The sequence below is a fragment of the Centrocercus urophasianus genome, unplaced genomic scaffold (genome assembly GCF_019232065.1).
Source record: "Centrocercus urophasianus isolate 14NV4802_14NV808 unplaced genomic scaffold, USGS_Curo_1.0 seq_557, whole genome shotgun sequence".
Taxonomy (NCBI): Eukaryota; Metazoa; Chordata; class Aves; order Galliformes; family Phasianidae; genus Centrocercus; species Centrocercus urophasianus.
Window position 1 is genome coordinate 1 of NW_024885152.1, and position 20,130 is coordinate 20,130.

General features: G+C 53.2%; 1 protein-coding gene across 2 annotated transcripts; it reads right to left on the reverse strand.

The window, feature by feature from the left end:
* Positions 1–1,426: 1,426 nt before the first annotated feature.
* On the reverse strand, positions 1,427–17,988 carry LOC122169613. Of its 2 annotated transcripts, none has more exons than XM_042835910.1 (9): positions 17,835–17,988; positions 16,081–16,191; positions 15,397–15,525; positions 14,315–14,389; positions 13,733–13,861; positions 12,255–12,824; positions 11,545–11,691; positions 9,416–9,586; positions 1,427–8,392 (listed from the first exon to the last, which is right to left on the reverse strand). In XM_042835910.1, the coding sequence occupies exons 1-9, from the start codon at positions 17,947–17,949 to the stop codon at positions 4,485–4,487; spliced, it is 5,355 nt and encodes a 1,784-aa protein (XP_042691844.1). In that variant the 5' UTR covers positions 17,950–17,988; the 3' UTR covers positions 1,427–4,484. The 2 variants fall into 2 exon arrangements, with proteins under 2 accessions (XP_042691844.1, XP_042691843.1); XM_042835909.1 differs by having other exon boundaries at positions 1,428–8,392; positions 12,255–12,827.
* Positions 17,989–20,130: the final 2,142 nt, after the last annotated feature.

A 20,130-nucleotide genomic window follows, 5' to 3' on the forward strand; every position in this document is an offset into this window, starting at 1 on the left:
CTCTTCTCCATGCTGAACAAGCCCAGCTCCCTCAGCCTGTCTTTGTACGGTGCCCCTACCACCTCCCTTCTCATCCACAATGCTCAGCTTTTAGCAAGAACCAGTTGGCCAATGCACACAGCGCGGGGCCAGCAGCCCCATTCCAGAGCTTTGGTCCCCATTCTTCCTAAAAAGTTCTGCAAAGTTTTTGTTTTCTTCATCATTATAGCACAAACAGTGTTGGGAATGGAAGATACGCAGGAAAGGATGGGGGGATGGCCAGACAGTAAGAGGCCTTGGAGGGCTTTAGAAAGAACCACCTCATGTGGGGCAGGGCTCCTGCTAAGATCTGTTGGACCAGCAGGGTGTTAGACTGCTGGACAGGAAACCCACCCACTGCTTTTTCACCCTTTAAGGAAGGGTTATTACTCTTCAAACACCAAATCTGGGATTTCCCCACCCACGTGGTTCTCCACCATCTTCCTTGTCGAGAATACGACACAAAATGGCGGCGCAACCCATGGTGGGAGCTGAGGAGTGGGGGAGGCCTCAGTGCAGCTCTTGGGACCGTGCCCTGCAGGGTCCCACACGTGCTGATGCCCTCCCTGGAGGGGAGGACTCCCCAGGGAAGATGTCCCACGTCCCTCCAAAGGCCTCCAACTGCTCCACATCTCACCATGCAGCCGCACTCCGTGGCTGGGAGCACTGATGGCAGCGCCCGCCCCGCGGCTCCCAGCCCTGGCAGATGGATCAGCACAGTGTTTCTATTTTTGCTCCACTCCTGAAGCTATTACTGATCCCTCCTAATGCCTTTGCTGCTTTCCTTTTTTTTTTTTCTAATCCAACACAATCATTTCTGTGCAGTCCTTTGCGCCGGTTTCTAAGGCAACACCGCTTTCCAGGATGAGCTCCTCCTTGCCAGCGTCTCCAACCAACATCATCTCTAATTAAGCATCATTACCAATAACAGCTGGTGATCAGGCTGACCGGCCCCATCCCTCACACACCGCTGCCAGGCACACTTGCAGGGCTGTGAGCTCACACACCTGCTGGGACCCCCACACTTTCACCACACAGGCAGGACCTGTAGCGTGCCCTCCTCATTTATCCCCCACAAAACCTGTCTGATAGATACAAAGGTGAAGCAGAACGCTCAGCATCCAGCCATCACAGCTTTGAACCACGAGGCGTGGAGCCACGCTCAGCACAGGCTGACTGCTTCCAGGACAGGACGTCCACAGCTCAAATTCCACTTGGAACAGAACACAACAGTGAGGCTGGGAGGAGTCTTCAAACATCACAGAACGGCCTGGGTTGAAAAAGACCACAATGATCATCTGGTTTTGACCCCCCAGCATCATCCACACAACTGCAGTTTACTTTGGAGCTTGCACACGGAACCATCGCACGGTTTGGGTCGGAAGGGACCCTTAAAGGCCACCTGGTCCCACTCCATGCAGTGCACAGGGGCACCCACAGCCCCATCGGTGCTCAGAGCCCACCCCCTGCCCTTGGGTGCCTGCAGGGACACAACCTTACAGGAGCACATCCTCATAGGAACACCTTTGGAGCTACAAACTGAGAAACAGCACACAGAGGGGCCTCTGGATCCCTAGCAGCCTGCTACATTGCCTTCTATATTCACCTCTTCATTAACACTGGAACTGATATCCCCGTGAACAGAACTGAATACACACCGGTGCTTTTTGGAGGAAAAGGAGGTAAGAGCAAAGTTCTCTTGTTGCTTCATAAACACGTTTAGGGCTGACAGGAGAACTGGCTGGTGCCATTGCCTTGCTTCCACCTCCTACAACTACCTGGGATAATTAGCAAATCATCAAACACAGCTCATGGCCCCACAGGTGAGCACAACCCATGGCTTCATTAACGTGGTGTGATGTTATCCTGATAGTTAAGAAAGCACCGTTACAGAGCAGCTCTGTTGTTAAGGACACGTCCCCAAGCACAGAGGTGGCAGCCCAGCGCGTTCCGTTCCTCATTAGGACAAACCCAATTACAGCCTGGGGTCCCACAGGAGAACTGCAGCCCCTGTAGGGATGAGTGGAGACTGTGGAAGCACTGAACTCTGATCATCAGCTGCCCCCAACATCCAAGGGCACAAAGCAGTTTTGCAGAAGAATCTGGGGCAGCTCTTACGTTGGCAACAACAAAAACAAGAGGCCGAAACAGATGCAAAAGATGCACAACAGATCAAATTCAAACTGCACGAACAGAGCTACATCCTGATGTTTCCTCACTTTAAATCGCTGTTGAAATTAAAAAATATTAAAAATATATATATACAGAAGTTTGTAGGGAGAGTTAATCCACGACACACAACTTCATCAGCAAGAAATCTGCAGCATCACTGTTGCCATGGCTCCCCAGGGAGCCGTATCACCGAGCCCAGACCTATTTTAGCAGTTCATGCAGGAGCTGATGCATTTTGGAGCGCCGTCCTGTTATTCTAGAACACAGTGTGAGACTTCAGCCTGTCTCTGAAGAGATTTCAGTTACCAAACCTCAGCAGAAGATTGTCCAGAATATCCACATTATTCTGGTCACGCATCACTGTTCGCCCCCTGGGGCAACAAAGCAGCTCCCGTGTGCAGATGGTCCAACTCAGGATGTGTTATTCTACGATTCTCTGTTAGATGTTGCCAAGTGTCAGCTTCACAGTCCCACCTAACACACAGAGTGCTGCCCATGGTCTGCTGAGTATCTTAACAGGAGAATGAAGCAGCAGGTAGAAGGCAAGTACTACCCAAGTAAAACCCACAGCCCCATCATCAACCACGGCCCCACTGGTGAGTACAAACCTTGGCTCCATCACCAACCACATCCCATGGCCCCACCATCAAGCACAACCCATGGCCCCATTGCTGAGTACAACCCCTGACCCCATCAGCATGTACAGCCCACGGCCCATCAGCCTCATAAACGTTTGGACAACCATACCATCTCTTGGCTCTCTTCAATTCCTTCTCTATCCAGCAAAGCAGCACATACGTTCACGGTCTTGAATCTCAACACTTTCCCTTCCCTGATTTCCATTTCTGACTTGCATTCAAGTGATGCATGCCCTCACTCATCCTCTGATGCAGCCTAAGGCAATCTACACCCCTCATACTCCACATGGGGACTCAGCTCAGGCATCGCTGCCCTGTTGCCACTCACTGAGCAGCAGCAGAAGGAAATGGAAGAGCCCCTGCTGCACCACCTGCATTTACCTGATGTGCTCCTCCAGTTCCTTTTTTGCATGGGTCTCCTACCAGGACAGCACCCCATTAGCAAGGAAAATAACAACTTCCAGCAGATGATGGAAAGGTTAGACACACACACATCTCTATAAAAAGGATGACGCTGTCTTTAGCTTTCCCATTTTGTAGCATCATGCACCAAAGAACATTACTTCTGCAGGCACAAGTTCATGCAGAGAACACCACTTCCACCAAAATAGAACTACTTTGGGTTATGCAACGCTCATTAAAATTACAGAACCTCTCCACAACCTGACCAGCATGTTAAGGCGCACTCGAGCTCGACGGTTGTTAAGTTAGTGACTGCATCATGCAAACTGGCAGCGAGGAACTCTGCAGGAACAGACCCAACTTCCACGCCTGATGACAAGGCAGAAGGATTGGGGATGAGGCACCCGACCTCTGTGATCCCCAGACACCAATTTCTCCCGAGGAAGGCTCGGGCTGAGCAGAAAACCCAGGGTGTTATTTGACACACCATCTGTATCGTGACTACAGTCTCCGTTCTGAAGTTCCCAGGAACTTCCTTTCACTCTGTGAAATTAATGCCATCTGTTCCTTGGTCAGCAGCCAGGCAAACAGCACCAACCCCTCCAGTCCATCCTCAGCGGAGAGTCCCAAAGCCCATCAGCGCGGGGTTCTGCTGTTCTGCTCTGCTCCAGCACAGTGGTTGCTCTGGCAGGAGGTGCTTTGTACAGAGATGCTCGAGGCGCCTTCAGGCAAAGCCACAGACCAGCTGCAGGAGGGGAGCAGATGGCTGCGCTTGGCCCGGAGGGGCATTAAAACCAAACCCCATAACGTGACAGCGAGAGGGAACGTTCCCTGCCGTGGGAATGTGCAGCTCCTGCCCTTTGGTGGCACCGATGCTGCGCAGTGACGGCGACGGTTCACTGCAGCATCCCACACGGATGCCACTTTTGGTCTCCGGTGAGGAGAAGCTAATGGAACTTAACACCGAGAAGTGCAAGTTTGCTTCAAAATTCAGAGTGCTACAAAATTTATACGGAAAATCAACTCGGAACGAATTAAAAAATCATTGAGTTCTGGAACTCAGACCAGACTGTGAATCTTTTAAGGTTTGGGAATTAGCACTGTGCGCCAGGCAAGCAGAACCAGCAGCCTTTTAGGATCAGCCAACACACCGCTCATGCCCCGCTCGCTGGTGCCACCGAGGATTAAGGTGACGTGGTCATGCCGCCGAGCAGCGATGCTCGCACGCAAGCTCCAGGTTTTGCTGCCAGCCCATCACACGCACACACCTTTGCCTTGCCTGGGCCGGCTCACAGCGCTGCCTCTCAGCTGCCTCTGCTTCTCCCCATCCGGAGCAGCGGGCCGGGCCGGCAGCGCGGGCTGCCCTCTGGCCTTGGTGGGTCTCATGTAGCCCTTCAGCTGCTCCGCGCCTTTCGCTCGCTCTTTCTTTGCCTCTGGGGCAGCTCTTGGGTCGGGTTCTTCTTGTTCCTGAGCAGGGCGGGCTGCTCCAGCATCGCCTTCTGCGGTTCGGCGCTGAACGTCGCCGCCATCCTCGGGGTGGGTGTGGGATGTTGGGGCAGCAGTCGGACCCACAGCAGGTGCCTCTACTTCAGCTCCCCACCCAGGCGGGCTCTGGCTGCTCTCCATGGCTGCACCCACGCCGTTCCCCCCGCTGTCCTTCCCCATCAGCCCTTCCACTGCAGCCTGCAACGCTCCACTCCCAACTGCCACGGCACCCTTCTCCCCAGAGGGGACCCCTCCTTCTTCCCCCACCCCTCGGGCACCGTTGGGTGCCGGGCAGTGCTGTGCGTCCACCTCCTCCCGGGGAAGGGCAGAGGCAGTGCTGGCACCGCTTTGCTTTTTATCAGTCCCTTTATCATCCGCCTTCACCACAGGAGAAAGCAGAACTTCATCCTTTCTTGACTGAACGCCTCGCTGTGCTGAACGAGCAGAAGAAAGCGGTGCATCTGCCTCCAACCGCTCTTTGGCTCCATGCTCCCCTTTCTTTGGCCCCTCTTTCCCAGGCTCTTCGTGCCCCACACCCATGGGTTGCACAGGCAGTGCTTGGCTGCACACCTCCTTCCCATCGCCGGATCCGGGCTCCTTGCTGCTCTCCTCCACTGCCACTCCAGCTGAAGGCAGCCCCCCATGCGCCCCCCAGGCCAAGGACTCCACGTGGTTTCCCTGATTATCCCAAAGCGTTTGAGGGCCGATGGGGAAACTAATATTTCTGTTCTCATCTACAAAGCCCATTTCTTCCATCCCAGACTCCATCTCAGGCCCCACGGGTGGCTGCTCAGGACCAGCCTTGGGCTTTTTACCTCCTCCCTCGCTACCTCTCTTTTTAGATCTCTCGGATGAGCTGCGATCCACCTCTGCAGGATGCTCTGCACCAGGAAGGCTGACTGCCCTGCTGCCAGGGGGAGGACACAACTCCGCTCCTGTGCTGGGCTCCAGGAGGAGCTCTGGGCCAACCTCTGCCCCTTGGCATCTCTCTTTATCCCTTGTGCTCAGCTTCTCTGGCTCCAGAGGTAAAGCACAAGCTGCTGCTGTAGTAGCATCACTTGTGTCACCTGGCAGACCTACTGAAGCACTGAAATTGTTCTCTTTAGGCTGAACTTGTTGAGCATTTCCCACCTCTCCACCCACGGCAGGGATAATACCCAGACCTGGTGCTACAGACTGCCCACGGCCGCCCTCAGCCTCTCTGCCTTTCGTCCCTCTGCCTTTTTCCTCAGGTCTGTCTGCCTCCATCTCCGCGGTGGGACCAGGTGCCATCACTGTGTCTGCCCTGTGCTCTGCTGGATGGACATCTGTCTCCTTGCACTTAGCACTGCGCCACGTTTCATTAGCATCGCCTATTTCTGGCTCTGTTTTATGGCCTGGAAGAACTGGCTGATGAGAGGAACTTTGACCCTCTCCTTCGGGCTTTTCCAACACCTCCTTCGCTACAGCTGCCACGTTCTCCAGCAAAACCCCTCTTTCAGAACCAGGCACCTTCTCTTTCCCAGAGGCCATTGCCTTCGTTTCCCCAGTGCCCTTCTCTTTGCTTGGAAGAGCTCCCACCCCAGTGTCCAGGACAGCCGTCAGCCCAGAAGGCCCTTTCTCACTCCTTTTCCTTTTCCCATCACTACACCTTTTCCTACGTTTGTCTGCATCAGAACCCACCCCAACCCATCCACCTGGAGAAGCATCTCCAGCCTCTCTGCCCTCACCCACAACATTGACCTCCTTTGTTTTGCTGACGGTGTCAGCCACGGCGAGATGCTTTGTATCATCTCTCCTACCCGCTGGAAGGAACTGTTGGCCCAAAGCCCCCAGCTCAGCCATCTCACATTTCCCAGCATTTTCTCTGGGCTCCTCTGTTACTCCCTCAATGGGCCTTTGTGCTGCACTTACATCCAACGTGTTCTCCTGGAAGCACACAGCAGTGACACAGCCCCTCTCATGGCTGACCTCCTGAGCTGTGCCAGCTCTGTCAGGAGAGCTATTAAGGCCCATCTTACTCTCCACAAAAGGCTGCTGGAAAAAGCTTTTTTCTCCTTTTTTACTCCTCCCATCGTTACCTCTCTTTTTGGGCTTGTCTGCCCAGTGTCCCCTGGCAGAATAACCTCCCTCCCTGCCTTTATCAGGGAAAGGCCTTTCCCTCATCACCTCCCCCATCCTCACTCCATCAGTGCCCACATCCTCCAGACCCTCAGAGAAACCTCTCACTTTTCTGCCTTTCCCTTCACTGCGCTTTTTTTTAGGTCTGTCCATCCCGTGTGCAACACCGAGGTCTCTTCCAGTCTGCTGCTCCTCTGCAATAAACCCATTCCCTTTGTTTCTGTCAGGGGAATACGCTGCTGTACCTCCGTGTGCTGCCTCAGCAGGAGCAGCTCTGCCTTCCATTCGAGCTGGCTGCTCAGAACCATCAGCCTTCCTGTTCTGCAGAGCAGAGCCTTCCTCGGGGTTCTGAGCCATTAATGGTGTAACAGACACTTTGGTGGCATCTGCTGGGCTCTTCAGTACTCCCTCAGAAGTACTTAAGCCAACGGCCTCGCGCTCACTGGGGGATGCCAGCTTAGCTCCATCTGCTGCCCTTGGCTTGTTGGGAAGCAGGGTGGATGGGGCTGGAGGAGGTGCCTGGAAGGATCCATTGCTCAGCCCTTTGTTTTGCTCACCACTCTCCTGCGCTGCTTCTCCCAGTGACCCTTTGGAAGCCTGAAGCTCGCAGCTGGTGTCACTGGGTGCTCTGTGCTTGGGAGGTACACCCTTAGCATCCTTACCTTTATCAGAAGGGAGAATTTGGGAAGGTTTAATCTCTGAAGGAGTTTCTACCTTGCTTGTATCGATGGCTGCTGAAGGAGATGCCTTCAGCTCAGCCCACGCTGGCTCCCCACCCTCCCTCTTCCCATCTCTATCAGGAAATCTTCCCACAGACGTGGCTGGCACCTCTGCTGCTATGGGCTCCCCCACCTCAGCCTCTCCTCTCTGCTCTGAGGGCACCTTTCCTTTCCCTTCGCACTGCACCATCGAGCTGTCAGCTCTCATTTCCTCTGCTCTCGTGATGTCTCTGTTTTTCTCATCCAGCACTGATCTGAACGGCGCGCTGCTCTTGGTGCCCTGCCGGCCCGGCGCTGGCACGACACGGCCCTTTGGATCATCCAGGATGTGACTCCCAGTCATTACTGCAGCATCCTTTGGCACATCTGAAGCTCTGTTTCCTGAGGCAACCAACAGCTCTGCATGCGCGCCGGGCCCAACGGCTGCTTTCTGCACCTCAACAGCTAACGGAGAACTCTTAGGAGCTCTGCAGACCGCCGTGTTTTCATCCCAGAACTCCACGGCTCTTGGCAGATGGTTCCTCCTTTGCTTCGGTTTCTTTTTCTTCTTCTTGCCCATGGCCAGAGCTCCTTCCATATCCCAGCTCTCCCGCGGCGCATCTCTGCAGCTCTGCCTGAGCTCTGGGAGAGGCTCCGCCGCCCTCCTGGCTGCAGCCGTGCCATGCAGGGCAGCTCCGGCAGCGCACGGCAGCTCTGCAGCACAGCGCTGCTCTGCTCCAGGCTCAGAGCTCTTCTGCTGCGGGGGACCTACGGGGTGCTCCTCTGCTCCATCTGCAGTGGGCAGCAGGGCAGGCTGCGCTCGGCCAACCCCGCGTCCACTCGGTTTGTTAGCTTGCCTCATTTGTGCAGGAGGCGGACCTGGAATACAGGAAGCCTGCTCAAACATCAAAGCATTGGCTGCAATCAAATACAGAGGTACAGTTGCAAACGTGACTTCAGCTCTCCAGCAGGAGGTCAAAGTCCTCGGTGGGGCTGGGAAAGGCGTCTCTACACAGCAAACAGTTTAAACTGTTAGCGATAAACTCTTCGGTGCTGTTTAAAAATGCACAACTGCCAATATGTGCTCTGACCCCACTGAAGAGCACTGGTTCCTGTAAGGACACCTCATCTCTCGCTAGGACTGCATTAAGGACCTGCGTTGTCTCAGCACAACATCACAGACAGGCTTCTTATCTCTCTTATGGGCAGCCTTCCATCATGTAAAAATAGAGCTTTGGAGGGAAGAGGAGCCTGGGGGGAGGGCAGCAAGGAGCTACGGCCCCAGCACCCACAGAGCAAGCAGAAGTCATCTGCTGTGCTCAGCTCTAAGCAGCACCGGGTTTCCTTAGCTACCGCTTCAAGGGAGCATCCATCATCTGCCAGCGAGCCCTGGGCCACAAATCAGCCTCCAGCCACACGTGCAAGCAGTGATGGCTCACTGGAGGGGCTGCGTTAGTGGAGCAGGGAAAAAAAAATCACCTTCTCCTTTGGTTAATTATAAAATCCAATTTGGAAGGAGGTCTTCACTGGGAGTACTGCAATAAGAGTTAACGGTTCGTTTAATGCCAAAAAAAAAACAACCCTAAAAATAAAATGGTGGTAATGGCAAAAAGATGGCGAGTTCCTGTACTCTACAACTGATACAAGGCAGTGGTGGTGATAAATCAATAGCAGCAGCCACACGTGGGCTTTTGGTGCCATGAACAAGGAGGGGAGAAGAGAGGGAGCACAGCAAACAGAGGCACAGTGCAAGCAGAACCTCTGAGGGATGCAAAGAACCGCACAGCTCATTGGTGCAAAACCTTTTTTGCTTGCTCAGGTGGCAGAGCAGTCAGCAGGAAAAGGTGAGCGGCTCCCAGAGGACATTTCCTTCCTAAAAGCAAAGTGCTGTTTATGTTCTACCTGCAGGCTCTCGCAGGGCTGCTTCTTGCGGGGGCTCCGTGTGCTGGATGTGGTTCTGCTCAGCCTCCTCCTTCCGCTGCTCCATTGCAGGCACATCCACAGCAGTGACACTCTGCTCTGAAGGGAGCTCTTTGTTTTCTAGCGCTGTGTCTTCTTTTGTTTCTACTGGAACTGAAATTGAAAAGAAAAATTGAAATACAAAAACACACGACCAGAATATTTCAGCCTTAGGGAACACAGAAACCATCAGCTCAAAAAAAGCTGCTGGGAAGGGTTTGGGTTCTATTTCACTTTTAGCAGGGATGAAGATGATGAGGTCTGATAGATGACCATGTATTATCTCCCCACGATCCCATGTCAAGAAGCAGTTTTATATTTTGGCTGATGGGCCAAGGAATAGGTAAAGTGTGGAGCAAAGGCCACTGTGGTGCTCACAGACACAGGGTGAGATGGTTAATTAAAAAGTAGTAACAACATACACAAAAATTTTAAAGAACCAACTGAATTTGGACTCTATGCCCTCTTGACTGTAGAACAGACCGACAACATGCTCCATCACCAGCACAGCATCCCTACCCAATGCCACCATCCAGTGTTTGTGTGACACCAAGCTGAGCAGCATGGATGAAATAATGGAAGGAAGGGATGCCGTGCAGAGGGACCTCGAGAGGCTGGAAAGGTGGGAACAGGTGAACCTGATGAGGTTCAACACAGCAAAGGACAGAGTTTTGCACCTGGGCCGGAGGAATCCCAGGCATCCGTACAGAATGGAAGGAGCAGTGCTTGAGAGCAACCCTGTGGAGAAGGACCTGGGGGTCCTGATGGATGAAAAGCTGACCGTGAGCCAGCAGTGTGCTCTTGTAGCTTGGAAAGTAAATGGTATCCTGGGCTCCATCAGCAGAGGGGTGGCAGCAGGGACAGGGAGGTGATTGTCCCTCTCTGCTCTGCCCTTGTGAGGCCCCACCTGCAGTGCTGTGTCCAGGTCTGGAGCCCCCAGGACAAGAAGGACAGGGTCCAGAGGAGCCACAAAGATGCTCAGAGGCTGCAGCACCTCCCTACAAAGACAGGCTGAGGGAGCTGGGCTTGTTCAGCATGGAGAAGAGAAGCTGCGGGGTGACCTCAGTGCAGCCTGCAGTGCCTGAAGGGAGCCTGCAGCCAGGAGGGGAGTCAGCTCTGTGCAAGGGGAGATGGCAGCAGGACGAGGGAAATGGTTTGGAGCTGAGGGAGGGCAGCTGGAGGTTGGATGTGAGGGGAAGTTGTGTGCTGTGAGAGCGGGGAGGGGCTGGAACAGCTGCCCAGAGAGGCTGTGATGCCCCGTCCATCCCTGGAGGTGTTGGAGGCCAGGTTGGATGGGGCCCTGGGCAGCCTGGGCTGCTGTGCAATGGGGAGGTTGGTGGCCCTGCATTGGTGGGGGGTTGGAGCTTCGTGATCCTTGAGGTCCCTTCCAACCCAACCGTTCTGTGATTCATAGGCACCTTGGAATATTTTCACATGTACTTTGGAAGATACCCACACAGACACTACCAAATCCCCAGCCTGGCAATTAAAACAAGTTTCAAGTTGTAAAACACCCACACCAGAGACCATGGTTCAGGGACTGTGAGAAATGCTGATACAACAAACATGAGTGGAAACAAGAAGCTCCACAAAGGTCATGGGGGTTGGAACTACATGATGGGGGTTGGAACTACATGATCCTTGAGGTCCCTTCCAACCCGGGTGATTCTGTGATTCTGTGATCTCTGAAGTCAGAGCACCAGCAGACACAGTCAGTGGGCATGATGGGGTGGGTTGGGGTTGGACATGGGGCTGGATGTGGCTCTGGGCAGCCTGGTCTGGTGGTTGGCAACCCTGCCCACAGCAGAGGGGTTGAACCTAGACGATCACTGTGGTCCTTTTCAACCCAGGCCATTCTATGGGAACCTCAGGGGTCTTTCCCAGCCTCAGCAGTTCTGTGACTCCATGGTGTATTTGTAACACAGTCCCTACATGATGTTTACAACCTCATAGGTAAATCTGTTGCTTTGTCCTTTGTGAGAATAAGAAAAAATTGTCTGAGAAAGAACTTGGGCGCCTTCAGCTGAGAGCAAAGGGCCTCTGTGGTTTCACTGCTGGTCTGAGCTCCTCACCTGTGGGTTCTGGGACGTGGTTGGTTGGTGCTGGAAGGTGCTCAGCGTGGTGGCTGGCAGACGGTGAGCCGTCCTTCACTTTCTCTAATGAAACATCAACATAACCCTCGGGGGCTTTTGGTTCTTGTTCCATGCTTACAGTTGTTTCTGAAAATGGAATGCAGAGAATAAAAAATGGCATTAATTTGGATCAGATTAAGCAACATAAAATCACCTCCTCAACTAACCCCCGTCTTCTGAAGGAAGCGAGAGGAGTTCCTCGCTTTCAAAAGAGTGATAACCTGCCTTGGGATCACTCCCCACCAGCTCTCCCCTCCTGCAAGTTTAAACATCCTGCTAAAGCAGATCTGTATCACAGAATGGTTTGGGCTGGAAGGGATCTCTAAAGGCACTGTTGTCCACCCCTCTCCGATGCACAGGGACACCCAGAGCTCCACCTGTGCTCACAGCCCATCCCTGACTGTGGGTGTCTGCAGGGATGGGGCACCACCACCAGTCACTGCAATCTGTGCAGTGCCTCACTGCCCTTAGTGCATGAACTTCTTCCTTCTATCCATCTCAATCTCTCCTCTATTAGTTTGCAAGCATTTCCCTTTGTGCCATCGCACAGGCTCCGCAGCACTCCATTATCCCACCAGGAGCGTGGGTGCCACTGCTGTCCTGCCACATCATTTCAAGGCTGATGGAAGCTTTTGGGCAGAGGAACTCACCTGCAGGAGCTTCTTGGGAGGGGGACTTGTCACACTCAGCAGAGGGCTCGGATGTCACCAGCTCTTCCACTGCAGTGACTTCAGTGTCAGCTGCACAGACAGACTTTGCTTCTGGTGCAGAGACAAAACTTGAATCTACAGGAGAAGGTTTGGCATCCAGTGCTGGAGCAGTGCTGGAATCCATAGCGTGAAGATGGTCTGCTTCTGCTGGAAAGGTAAACTCCGAATCTGCAGCACGATGAGACTCAGCATCAGCTGCAGGGGCAAATGTCAGATCCACAGCATGGTGAGGATCCATATCTGCTGCTGGGGAGAACTCCAAATCCACGGCGCAATGGGGCTGAGCGTCTGCAGCTGGGCTCCAGGCAGCATCCAGCACTGGGGTGGATGCAGCAGCAGCACTGGGAGGTTTGGCCTCTGCTGCAGGGGCAAAGCCCAGATCCGTGCCCTGGGGGGGCTCAGCTTCTGCTGGAGGCACAGATCCAGCATCCACAGCATGAGGAGGCTTCGTGTCCCCTGCCAGGACGGGCCCAGCTTGCTCTGCATCCGAGGCAACAACATTCTCAGCATCTGCTACAGAAACACAGATGGCAGAAACGAGCAAAAAAATAAAGAACATGAACACCTGACAGCACAGGCTATGGCTGGAGAACAGAGGGCTCCCTCTCCCCTCTTCTCACTCTTTACACATCGACAGAGATGGCACCACCTCCCAGTGAACCACCAGCTGCACTCTGTTCTTCCATGCCCAACGTGGCCTCATTCATTTTTACACATTATCTACTAAAACTCGAGCTGCTGGTTTCAAAATAACATTTGCCAGCTCCTAGTACTATCAGATATCTCTGCACTTAAGCAGAGTCCTGAAGGGACTTTTCCAGCTTTAGCTTGCAATGATTTTAAACTGAGACAGGGGAGGTTTGGGTTGGATATGAGGAGGAAGTTTTTCCCCCAGAGGGTGGTGAGGCACTGGCACAGGCTGCCCAAGGAGGCTGTGGATGCCCCATCCCTGCAGGCATTCCAGGCCAGGCTGGATGTGGCTCTGGGCAGCCTGGGCTGCTGGTTGGTGACCTGCACACAGCAGGGGTTGGAGCTGGATGAGCACTGTGCTCCTTTGCAACCCAGGCCATTCTATGAGTCTGTGATGATTATCAAAGGCCACATTATCAGGAGCCCCAGTGTCAGAGCAGCCCTCAGCTTCAGCCACCCCAGGCAGCATCTCTACGTGGTGACCCCGATACCTGAGATGCACAGCTGAGGTTCAAAAGCAGAATCTCTACTCGCTGCCATTAGGGAAATCAATGAAGTCCCACTGTGATAAAACCAACATTCCGCTGAACAAAAGCAAAAGGGGGGTGGTTCCTTTCTTCTCTTTAAGGATTTTGATTTTACTGCTGAATCAGACGGTGAGGAAACAAACACGTACCACGAGTCCCCTGCTGTCTGTCAATAAATACCCTACAGATGAGCAGTGGTACCTTGTGGTGCCTCGGCAGCTTCGGCCTCTGCTGGAGATGCTGCTAACGCCGTAGGAACAAAGTAAGGAGCTGCTGCTGCAGGGCACTCCGGCACAGTCAGCACTTCTGCTTCCAGGGCTGTGGGGGGCACTGGGCATAAAGAACAGTTTATTAAGAACTCAAGGACCTCAGCAAACAGCTTCAGCTCCTGGACTTGGGGTGCGAATCGCTCCTCTGTCATCAGAAGAACGATGTGGGCAATGTAAGAGCATACAGCATGCTGTGGGAAGCCCTGCAGCAGCACTGTGCAGCACCCAGCAGTACAGCACCCAGCTGTAAGGGAGCCCTGAGCTCCAAACCCACCGCAGATCCATCAGCAGTGCTGAAGGGCTCTACTCTTGGCTCCTTCACCAAAATGAGGCAGACCCTTGGGAGTGAACACACAGCCCTGATTTGTACACCCTCCCTCCCCCCCGAAAATCTGTCTTTCATTTCTCCACTGCTTTTTGTTTCTTGAAAAGGCAGATGAGGACAGAGGCTCTGCTTCTGCTCTTCACAAACTCTACAGACAGTTCCCATAGATCAACTCAGAACTATTTTTACCTGGGGGCTCGGCAAAGAAAGAGGCATCCGGTCCCTTTGCGTAATGCTGAGCTCCCATCCAATGATCTTCAGGCACTATGGAAAACACAACACAGTCAGTCCCGGCCCAACACTGCTTCATTTTTAAAGCTCTTTGCTCAAGGGATCAACTGCTGCTTTTTCGACTTCACTCTTGGGTAACGAGTTACCAGCTCACTTCAGGAATGCCATCAGAACACCGTGGTCTTCTGCAATCACTACTAGGCACAGCCTGCACCGCACAGGAGTTATAGCCAGCACTGACCCCAGGAGCTGACAGAGCAGGTTTGGACAATTCCACAACCACAGAATGGTTTGAGTTGGAAGGGACCCTAAAAGGCCACGTGGTCCCAATCCCTGCAGTGCACAGGGGCAGCCCCAGCCTCACCAGGTGCTCAGAGCCCATCCTCTGTCACTCCAAATGACTTGAGATGGGGAACCACCACCTCTCTGAGAAGTGAGAATCTTTGCTCGACGGAATATTCATCTCCAAAGTACCTTTAGAACATTCACACTGACCAAGGACTGGTGTTTCCAATGGGATATTTTGGAATCTTGACTCACTCTACGTCTGCCTGTTCTACTTTGGAGAAGAGAAGGCTGCAGGGAGACCTCATGGTGGCCTTCCAGTGCTTGGAGGGAGTGGATAAACAGGAGGGGAACGGCTGTGTGTGAGGGTGGGTGGTGATGGGACAAGGGGAATGGTTTTAAACTGAGACAGGGGAGGTTTGGGTTGGATATGAGGAGGAAGTTTTTGAGCCAGAGGGTGGTGAGGCACTGGCACAGGTTGCCCAAGGAGGCTGTGGATGCCCCATCCCTGCAGGCATTCAAGGCCAGGCTGGATGTGGCTCTGGGCAGCCTGGGCTGCTGGTTGGCGACCTGCACACAGCAGGGGTTGGAGCTGGATGAGCATCGTGCTCCTTTGCAACCCAGGCTGTTCTGTGATTCTATGATACTCCCCAACAAGGTTCTTTAGGACTACTGCATTGACAATTTCCAGTGGCACATCCTCCAAACCCAACCAGAGGAAGACAGATGGTGACAGCAAAACATCTGTTTCTCACCTGCTTTGTCTTGCAGAAACTGTGCAGCTGAATCAAGGCCCATGAAGGCTGACGGGTCCAAGACCTCTGCAGGGCAATAGGGGGACCCCAGGAAAGGTTGCTGGGGCACCATCACAGACCCATGTGGCACTGAAGAAACAAAAAGCTGCTTGTCAGCCCTGGGCTGCCTCTAACAACTCCCCTCCACAATTTTAAGTCTACAGCATCTGCAAAATAGATGACACTGCTCTGCTCACAAGCAGCTTACATAAGATTTGTCACCAACTCTATCAGTTGCTGCTCCTTCGTATTGTGAACTCTATATGTGTTTTTTTTTCCAGCAAGGTCTAAACAGTAAATGAGTGCTTCTGCTCCTGTGAATTCCTGTTAACAAGCACACCAGATGCAACAACCCAGGCACTGAAGCTCCCTTGGAGGGAAAGGCTCTTGGAAATTGGGTGTTCAGCACTGAAGGTAAGAGCCAATGGCAACTCCAGCCCAACTCAATGGGTGCAGGGCCTTTCTGCATGAAGGCACTTCAAAAATGACCTTCCTGGAAGCAGGCACTGGAATGCCTCCAACCACAAAAAATAACCATGCAAAGAGATGACATCTCTTATCAGCTGAACAGCTTCCAGTACATGCAAGTCAATGGAGGAGACACCCACAAATGGCCACCAGAACGAGCGCTGAGGAGGAACTCACCATGGATTTCTGTGGAAGCGTCAGCATGGTCTGTGAAGAGCTGCACATTCTTCATATCAGGAGGAAAGGACAGGTCTGGCAGGTTCTCTGCTCGGTGCACACCAAAGGGGTCTGAGGGACACAGAATGAGGCAGCATTACTGCAGGGCTGGAGACACAGCGTGGCACAGCATTGTTGGCACAGAGATGCATGCAGTGCCACCATGGAGGTTGGTATCAGCACGGCAGAGGGAAGGACCTCCAAGGAAAGCTGCCTGCCAGAGGAGGGCCAGCACCTCCATCATTAGACTGCACGGCCAACAGAAACCAGGGCTGGCTGCTCAGACTGCTTAGAAAGGAAAACTGACCGCAATTCAGATGGTAACTGCTGCACCAAGAATCCTTGTGCCACTGCGTTCTGTAAGAAGGGTTGTTTCCCCACAATGCCATCCCTCTGACAAGGAAATGCCACAGAGATGAGCTTCCCATGAGCTGCTCACTGTGCCTCAACACACCCAGGCTCTGTAAGGCTGCAAAGGGATGGAAGCATGGCCTTCCCCTCGCAGGCAAAGCTCCCCATGGCTCACAGCCCCCTCCCATTCCCCACACGGCCCATTTCAGACACCACACAGATCTCTGGATTAAGCACAATTAAAGGAGCCTCAGTTGAAGGCTTTCACTCTCTCTCTATTTTTGTATTTTTAAATGTCAGACGTGCTATCTTAGGAGATGACAGCACAACTGCCACTGTTCATTGTGCTCCAAAATGTCACACTGGAGTGAGCATCGTGCAATCTCTTATAAATCCATCAGACTATTTGAGATGCCAGTACAATGTCTGCCTTCAGAATACACTTCAGAAAATGGTTGCTGCACTAGATAACCCACTGACTCACTTCACTTCACATTCATTTCATTTAGGCCCAGAGCACACAGTGCAACGGGCCCAGTGCTTAAATTGCCCCCATCGTCCACAGCATCACCTGGCTATGGAGTGCAGCTCCAATAACCCACTCTTCCACCTCACACAGCAACAGGGGAAAAGCTGCACTTCAGAAACTAAAGGCTCTTTGCTTCCAGTTGTCACATGAATCATTTTTCATCATCGTAACAAAACAGAACTCCTTCACAGAGCATCTTAGAAAATACGAGATTCAGGCAGCAAGAAGGTTATTGAGTGAACAGGTCTGCCGTGTTCAAAAATCCTAAACACATCAGGTTTTGTCCTGTTTCTGCCACTGTCCTTCTCAGGCTGGCGGCCTGCTGCAGTCTGGGCAGCACATTTTTCCTAGCTCAAAAACCTGCAAGTCATTTTCCATAATTTTTTAATCAAAAACAAGAGAAGTGCCTGGAGGTGTTGGAGGCCAGGTTGGATGGGGCCCTGGGCAGCCTGGGCTGCTGTGCAATGGGGAGGTTGGTGGCCCTGCATTGGTGGGGGGTTGGAGCTTCGTGATCCTTGAGGTCCCTTCCAACCCAACCGTTCTGTGATGCTGTGTGAAGAGAAAACTGGGTGTTGGAAGAGCAGGTATCTCTGTGCAGGCGCAGGGCACGCTGCCCATAGGTGTGCAGACTGCGCTCCAGGGCAAGGCAGGGGCTGGGCTCAGCTCCAGCCTGACAGCAGTTCAACCTGGTGTGATGAGGTTCCACGTTATAAGAAAACAGCAGCACATTCTGAGGAAGGCGTGAGCACGAGAAGGAAGTTTTAGGGATGGATGCGAGGGCTCTGCTGTGTTACAGAAGTGACCAAAGTGGTGCTACAGCTGTGGAGCACCGTACCTGCCATCTCCATGGGTTTGAACACAGGCTGTGGCTCAAAGCACAGATCTCTGTCATCCATGGCCCACGTGTCATTGCGGTCGAGGAACTCCTTGTAGGACAGCTTTTCATCCATGATTTCTCCCGGGAACACTGAAATTGGAGAAGAAAGTGGTGCAGTCCATACAAAAATAATAAATCAAAGCAATTCAACATTTATTCCTGAACGATACGGCATCGAAAAGGCAACAAACAGCACCAACTGTCGGCCAAGAGTTCACGGCTCTTTTCCTACTGCTTTGATCCAGATAGTTAGATGGAAGATGCAGAACAACGGGAACTTCTGCATCAGAAAATGACAAACAGGACCAAGAACAGACAGCTCACAGCACAGTGCTGTGCTACTGCCAAATGCTGGACGACCCACGGCAGCTGCTTTGGGAGCTCACCCCAAAGCTGGCAGAACAGCCCCAACCACACCTGGCAGCAAACAACAGGAGCACAGCTTGCTTCCAGTTACAAGGAAGACCAGATCATCTTAGGGAATGCCCTCCCTGAATACCTACAAGGCCGTTATTTGGATATCTTCCCAAACCCAAACCTTCCCCAACTCACAACACCAGCTTTCCATATGCATCCACACACAGAAGGTTTCCAACCAGCCAAGGAAATCTGGAAAGGAAATGGCTTCAGACTAAAAGGGGGGAAGCTGAAATGCTGGCACTGCTCTGAGCTGTGGTGCCCAGGCCTGGAGGTGCCCAAGGCCATGGCTGGGCCCTGGGCAGCCCGAGTTGGGGGCAGGCAGCCCACGGCAGGGCTTGAGGCTGGGGGCTGTGGGGTCGCTTCCAACCCAACCATGCAGTGGTTCTATGACTGTGTGACAACACCCTGCCCTGACAAGGGAGGTAAGACAGATAATTTAATGGGAGTCCATGACTGCAGGAGAGCTGCCGCAGCGCTGACCCGGCTACACAGCAATAAACTGACCTCTGCATGCACTCTGAAGGCCAGAGAGTGGAAATGCAAACTGTGATGCCTGTAATTACAAAGCACTGCCTCCCTTCTGATGTGTAAACAACAAATCAGAGAATGGCTCTGCAATAAATGCCGTTTCTGCCCACGAGGGGAGTGATGCCCATGGCCATGATGCAGCCCCACAGATGCTGCTGGCATCCCAGTGAGGTTCTGCCAGTGGCTCTCTGCTGCTCTGTGCCCATATTTGCCACGGCCACAGGAGCTGATGGCAGCTGGGGGACCCTGGGCAGCCTGGCCTGGTATGAAATGTGGACACACCATTGGTGGCCCTGCCTATGGTGGGGGGGTTAAAACTTCACGACCCTTGAGGTCCTCTCCAACCCAAGTCATTCTGTGATGCCGTGTGATCAATATCACAGTACCACCAAACCTCTACCATCACCGAGTCCAACTGTCCCCCACCCCCACTATGGCCACCCATGGAATCACAGAACCATTCAGGCTGGAGAAGAACCCCGAGGCCACCATTCCCACCCACCCCCACCATGCCCACTGCCATTAGCCTCATGCTACATCCCCTGCTTCTACAACACCCCCAGGATGGTGTCGTCCCCCCCCCCGGCAGCTGTGCCAGCACCGATCACCCTTTGGAGAAGGAATTGTCCCTATAAGGCAAACTGAGCCTCCCCTGGTGCAGAGTGATGCCAGCCCCCCTGGATGGGAAACATTAAATGAGGCATCAGATGAAACCAGGGCTCAGAAGCAGCATCACATCGCTGCTCACACCCAGCAGCACAGGGCACAGCTGATGGCCGGCGTAGGAGCAGCAGCTGTGCAGTGCAGCTGGGAGCAGCGGCTCCCCTTGAGCTGTTCTGGCTCCATGAGTGTGCCAAACACAGGCTGTGTCAGCTCCCACATCAAGTGAGAGCAACAAACCCATCACCACTCCTGGACACGCGGTGTGCTGCTTCCCAGCCACAAAACAGCAGAGCTGACACCTGCAGCCAATCTGCCCCCTCCCCATCCCAATGCTTGGTTCCTCCCCACTGAACTGAGCCCAGTGGAGGACGAGGAAAGAGATGGCAGAAAACTGCAGGAAAGAAGGTTTCCCAGTTCCAAATGCAGCTCTGCAGAGCTAAGCACCACAGCACCCACGGGATGCACCACACAAGCCCAAAGCAAACAGAAACCTCCAGCTGAACTCCCTCAAGGAGCACTGCAGCCAAGTGCCTCCAAACACCAACCAGCAGCAAACACAGCACAAAACATCAACTGAACATCCCACAAACCTGCCATTACCTCCGGTATTAAAGCTCTGCTCACAGCTGAACACCTCGTTATG

Excerpts from the sequence above, each read along its gene's own strand:
- LOC122169613 (XM_042835909.1), bottom strand. The coding sequence starts at position 17,949 with ATGGATGAAAAGCTGTCCTACAAGGAGTTCCTCGACCGCAATGACACG. Across the intron at positions 16,192-17,834 it reads CAAACCCATGGAGATGGCAG|ACCCCTTTGGTGTGCACCGA; the intron begins GTACGGTGCTCC and ends TGTGTCCCTCAG. Across the intron at positions 14,390-15,396 it reads GTTTCTGCAAGACAAAGCAG|TGCCTGAAGATCATTGGATG; the intron begins GTGAGAAACAGA and ends TGTTTTCCATAG.